This window comes from Trachemys scripta, chromosome 3, assembly GCF_013100865.1.
Source record: "Trachemys scripta elegans isolate TJP31775 chromosome 3, CAS_Tse_1.0, whole genome shotgun sequence".
Lineage (NCBI taxonomy): Eukaryota > Metazoa > Chordata > Testudines > Emydidae > Trachemys > Trachemys scripta.
This window is the reverse complement of record NC_048300.1, coordinates 52,773,859-52,779,858: the sequence shown is the minus strand read 5'-3', so window position 1 is coordinate 52,779,858 and position 6,000 is coordinate 52,773,859. Positions and strand designations below refer to the sequence as shown.

At 43.8% G+C, this 6,000-nt stretch overlaps 1 protein-coding gene across 1 annotated transcript in view; it reads right to left on the bottom strand.

Moving 5' to 3' along the window:
• Positions 1 to 1,040: 1,040 nt before the first annotated feature.
• The window catches only part of LOC117874529 (calpain-13-like), a 62,911-nt gene continuing 57,951 nt past the window's right edge, over positions 1,041 to 6,000 (bottom strand). The window contains exons 20-22 of the mRNA XM_034764738.1: positions 4,060 to 4,176; positions 2,970 to 3,022; positions 1,041 to 1,503 (exon numbers count right to left, since the gene is read on the bottom strand). Coding sequence (XP_034620629.1) covers positions 1,477 to 1,503; positions 2,970 to 3,022; positions 4,060 to 4,176 — 197 coding nt within the window. The 3' untranslated portion in view covers positions 1,041 to 1,476. The remainder of the gene's footprint in view (positions 1,504 to 2,969; positions 3,023 to 4,059; positions 4,177 to 6,000) is intronic.

The following is a 6,000-nucleotide window of genomic DNA, read 5'->3' as shown; positions in this document are numbered from 1 at the left end:
ATACAAACGATCCTCCCCAACCTGCAATCAGATTAATTTGTACAGCACTAAGCAGAGTAGGGTCCCACTCATGACTGGGGGCTCAGGATGTAACCATAAAGCAAAGAATCGTTCGTGAAAAGTTTTACAAGTCACAGTACACAGATGAGTTTGCTGTGTTCCGTGGCATCCTATGTCTTATTCACAAGGATTGGTACAACAAGCAGGGATCTGAGAAAATGTTCACAAATCCCCACAGTTCTGGGGGGCTTAGAGTTTCACACTCAGTGGAGATCAGAAACAATTGTGTGTGACCTAAGTGACCAGTCACATGTTACAGCTAATGAGTCACTAAAGTGAACAATTCATGAGCACCCCATAGGCTGAATTTAATTAATCAAATTATTAGGTGAAAATTATAATTCATGATATTTGCAGGAGTTGGGATCACTTGATGAAAGATTCTTGAATAGAAAAGAGTAAAATTGGTGCATCATTTGTAATGGATAATTCAACCAACTTTACTCCCCCAGGGCAAGGTTCTCCTATTATCCTGGCATGCTATTTACATGAGGATATGTTGTGATGGGATGTATTAAAGCTGTAATGCAAACACCATCCTCTTGCTATATGAACATCACCACAAGGCAGCTTCATTGCACCACGACACCAGACTCCAGCAAAGGGCTTGTGCCTCCGCCTGGGCTCTCACCCAGGAAACTTTGACAGGCCAGATTTTCGAACATGCAGTTGCATGCAAATGCACACTCTACACATCCAAATTTGAGTTGATTTTGTACAGAAGTGCCCACTTGAATGGGCAGACACAGGGTTGGTGCATGCAAAACTAACAGTACAGGTAATAACTTGGAGCAAATCCATCCCCCTCTTCTGTGATTGTGGGGAAGTGGTGTGGTTCTGCTGAACATAACAGGACAAGCTAAGACCCCATCAGTCATAGTTCTGAGTCCTCTGTGCTCAATGTACTTTGTGTTCACTTTAAGTACAGTGTGTCAATAATAACAGAGAGAGAGGCAAGAGGAATTCCATCACAGCTTCTTTTTAATCAGATTTTTTTTGTTATAATTCCGTTCCCCGAGGAAGGCTCACATCAGATGCAGCTTCTGCGTTTCAGCAAAGTTCCTGCTTTTTGTTTATTCGTTTGTTTGTTTTAAACTCAACTTTCCAGCTGGGTTGATAAGGAAATCAAGTGACTTTGCCCAAAGTCATACAACAAGTCAATGACCCAGCAGCAACAAGAACTCAGGAGCCTTCCGCTTCTTCCTAGTCCCTTTTCTCTAAGCATCAGCCTAGACTGCCTCCTGTTTCATCTCTGTTACCTATGATCACAGCACACTGTCTTCCAGTGCAGGTGGTTGCGGTTGTTCGACAGTGTATTAGAGCACAGGTGTGTCACGGCATGCTAGGAACTCTTCTCCTCTGTTTGTACAGGATTGAAGTGACTCCTTACCAGCAATGTAGAGCCATATTGCTGCTTTAGCAGTACATGCTAAAAATCATCCACTGGGAGAATGAAGAAAATGCATTTAGATAGTTACAGGAAATCTAAGTAGTAGATGCATAATAACTTAGAACGTAAATACTGGAGCACAGCAATTCTCATGCTGCGGCCCATGGGGACGAGGCCGGTGACATAATGCTGATGCATTTTCCTTGTTTCCGGCTGCCAAATTGCACTAAATACTTTCCTAATGTTACTCTTCTACGTCAGTAACTGCCAAGGATGGTTGGTGAGGGCAAGTGGAAGAGGAGGTGATCTGCATGGTGGCTAATCAGAGCATAGATAGCTCTAACATGTGGTCCACAAGATGATCACACAACAATGGAAGCTGTGAACCCCTGCTGAGGCACTCTTATTAGTCATTTGTACTGTGCAGGGAAGATGTAATTAACTAAGAGCCATGCTACTGAGCTACCCAAATTGCGGCCAGGTAGTTTTTAGGGGACAGTTCAAATAAGATTTGGGCAACTTCATAAAAGAAAAATATGACAGCATTCTACAGTAATAGTTCCAGAGAGTCTGGGAAGATGCAGTGTTCTGGATTATTACTGTAGCATACGGCAGTGTTTTTAAAATGAGATAAGTTTGGTACAGCCTACTTTAGTGAGTTACCCCTCTGGCGGTGCTTTAAAGACAAAAAGCAAAGGTGCCCATTTGTCTTCTGTTTCTTTCTTTAAACCCAGTCATGGTCACACTCCTACGATGACAGATAAACATTGGGAAAAGAGGGTGTGCCTTGACTGCATTGAAAACTCCGTGTAACTCCACTGGAGTTATGTACACAAAAGAGTGGTGTCAGTGAGAGGAGAAAACACTATATGCATAGGGCAAGATCCTCAGCTGATCTAAGTCTGCCTAGCTCCATGTAAGTTAATGGAGCTATGTTCTTTGTACTCCAGGAAGATCAGAGGTGTCAGAAAGGAGGGAGTTGCCACTTAGTCTTGTGTATGCTTTAATCTAGGGTATGTCAGCATCACAGTCACACTTCTGACTACAGCATATAGACCTAGCTAGCTCATGTACCAATTGCAGCGAAGCTATGGCCACACGGACTTCAGTAGGGGCTGTACTAGCCTGCCCAGAGCTCCAAGTATGTACTTCTAGCCCATGCTGCTGTGGCTTCACTATTATTGGTACCCAAGCTAGCTAGATCAAAGCTAGCTCATGTATGTCTACATGCTGCAGCCGTACCTATGACTGCAGTGCAAGTGTAAGAGACATCCTTAGAGTGAAACCCTGGCCCCGCTGAAGTCAATGGGAGTTTTTCCATTGACTTCCAGTGGGGCCAGGATTTCACCCTGAATGCACAGTTACCCTGCGTAAGAAGATCTTCCACCCCCCTTGTGCTAGCTGTTTTGAAAGTGATTCAGTGAAGAAGGCACTAGTAATGATCCTACTTTGGATCTGAGGAGGAGAACAAGAATCTATTAAGGCAGCAAAGGGCACAAACACAATGAAGGCTCCTCACCTCTGTTGCAGTGAAGCAAATCTTTCCATTCTTTGATAAACTGCGAAATACACCTAGGGAGAACAAAGACAGCTTCACTTCAATAGGAAGAGGTGGGAGGAGCTTGTAACATATAAGAATAAAGTTGTTTCCATTCTGGAACAGCCCAGTTTCATCTAGTCCAGTATTTTGTTTCCTTCACTGGCTGATACCTGAAGATTCTCAGGGAGACCAGATGTCGCAGTTTTATAGGGACAATCCCAATATTCAGGGCTTTGTCTTATGTAGGTGCCTATCACCCCCCACCCCCTGTGCTGATTTTTCACACCTGCTGTCTGGTCATCCTAGGTATGACACATACATAATACATCTCACAATGGGGTCGGAGGGAAATCCTCCCCACCCATACCATCCACTGGCTCCTGGTGATCATGGTATTCTCTGAAGCAACTCACATGTGATCATTAAGTCCTGCACACTTATCAAGTAGTAACTGCAGGTGCTGTCTCGATTCATGTAGTTGTCAAAACTAAAGGTGGTCAAAAATTTTCCAACAAAAGGTTTGGCTGTAGGAAAATGTTGATTCATCAACATCTAATGGTTCCATGGGAACATGGTATTTTTGGTGAAATATTGTTTTAAAAAAGATCAAAGGCTGAAATGTAACATTGATTTTTTTCATTTTGAAATTGTATTTTGTATTAAAATAAAGTTGAAGTGGAAAATTTCAATTGACCAGAACATTTTTTTAAAAATTGCCACTTTGTTTTCATTTTGAATCTGAACAAACTTTAAAATCCTGGTATTTCCTATGACAGGTCTACTTCCTGCCCAACTGTAACCAAAACATCTTTTGACCCCCCCCCCCCCCAAAAAAAAGCTCAAGGCTTCCAGAATCATAGAAATGTAGGGCTAGAAAGGACCACAAAAGGGCATCTCCAGCAAAGACAATGAATTCCCTACCCTGTCAGGCAGCCAGTGCCATTAGGCTGCACTGTCCTTAACCTGTAGTTCTAGGGATATTGTAATATGTGGTTGATGCAGTGTAAGCCTATATTTTCCATGTTCCGAGATCCTCACAGGGCTCTAGTTAGCGAGGCGCATGACTTACTTGCCATGGTTTTGAGACGGATCATGCAGCACACAAAATCAGGGAAACAGATTCTCATGGAGGAATCGCTGTACCTTAGAGCCGTCACATGGAGGAGCTGGTCATCAACAGCCAGGCCTATGCACAAGAGGCATAAAGAGCAGTGAACATGATAGCAACCGGAAGAAGCAAGGTCCAGCCAGCCTCTGAAATGGCAGGGAACTGTGCCTGTTACGTATGCCCAGTTTATACACCTACCAAGTGACCCATCCCTGCTTAATGTCCCCTAAGATGGTAGCTCCCTCCTTGAGGGCCCTCACAAATAAAATCCAGTCAAAATTCCTTCCCAGCCTCAAGTCTGGAGATCACTTTCACTTTGTACGTGCGAGCAAGAATCACAGTAGTACAGCAACTAATCCCATTCCCCTTTGTTAATCCATCGCAGGCAGTGGACATGTAAAGAGTGTTCTGATTAAAGCCTTAAATGCGAAGGACCTGGCTACACTCCTTGAGCCCAGACTTGTTGAAATCTGCCCTCAAGACTTCTAGGCACTGTCTAAGGCTCCAACCATCCCATCTTAAACTGGTAAGTGGTCAGGAGTTTGGTGTGGGCAGTCCTGAGGTATGGCATGTACTTGCCCCTGAAATCCATCTCTGTCAATGTCTCCCCATCCTTCAAAAATACCCTTACCCTTTTAATTGCAAAGGCTTGCATGAGTGTATTCACTTGTTGGCCCTAGAGGGGTTGCCTTTCCTTACTCCCTACCCTCTGCTCTTTCTTTACACTTTTGCTCAGATCCCTTTGGCTGGGTTTGTTAAAGCTTTAAGAGGGTGGCTTTTCATTTTAACTGGTTGGAAATTATTCCATCACGGAGCATCCCAAGCACTTCATCAGGTTGTTGCTTCTGAAGAGCTGGGACCAGTTCCTCATCTGGTGTAGAAGAGCACTGAGCTGTGCGGATTTACACCAGCTGAGGATCTAGCTTATTATCCTTCTAAACATTAAGGCCTCAGTTAAGGTTATTCAGCAAAGCAGGAGCTTAGTGATGGACTCCGGTAAAATGTTTCAATACATGCTTAATTGGGGCCTATATTTAGCAGCATTCTTGGGGTTAATTAGGCCCTTGTATGCTATTGCTGGCTCTGATTATTCTCCTTCCTCTCCCCACCTCCCCAGGTAAGAAAACCCATGCAGGGGGCGAGGGAGGCAGTCTCTTGGGGAGAAGAATCTGGCCTGTGCTGTATGGTGTGTGAGGAGGCAAGGTTGTGTGTGTGTGTGTGTGTCTCCTTCAAAAACTGCCTAGAGGATACAATGTGCTGAATTTGCCATTTTTTAATATTCCCTGTTTATCCCTTCAGTATCCGCATGTGTGCAATCTTCGTCTGTATTTTACACTGTTGTGCCTTTATTACAATAGCGATACATTTCAGATCCCTGAACTCAGAGCTGCTTGCTACACCCTGATGACACATCAGGAATTTCAGTCTCTAGAGGCCATGTTGTATCTTCCTCCTGAAAAAAATCCACCAACTTTGTGGCTTCCGTTGATTACGTTTTGCCTAGAGTTCCCCATAGGGGAAAAATTTATATTCTACTGGCAAATGCAACTTAAAAAGCCATTTAGCTAAATGGAAGGATCTCTAATGCAGATTTGTTGGACTGGCACTTCCTCTGGGATATCCTATCGCATATACAAAATGTAACCAGATATAACTAGACAAATTCAATCACGCAACAGAAACTGGATTGCTTGCTTAAAATTGCAGCACTAGTCTAGCCAACAGAGGTCAGTGCAAACTAAATAAAAGGTCTTTCAATGCCGCTTTCTCCTATACAACCAGTCACAGCCCTGGAGAGAGATTGAATGAACTAACTGGGTAGTGGCTGTTCAAACTTCCTTGCTCCTTTCCCCTACTAGGTGCTTCATCCCTGATCAAGAGAGAGCACCTCAGAGTGAGATG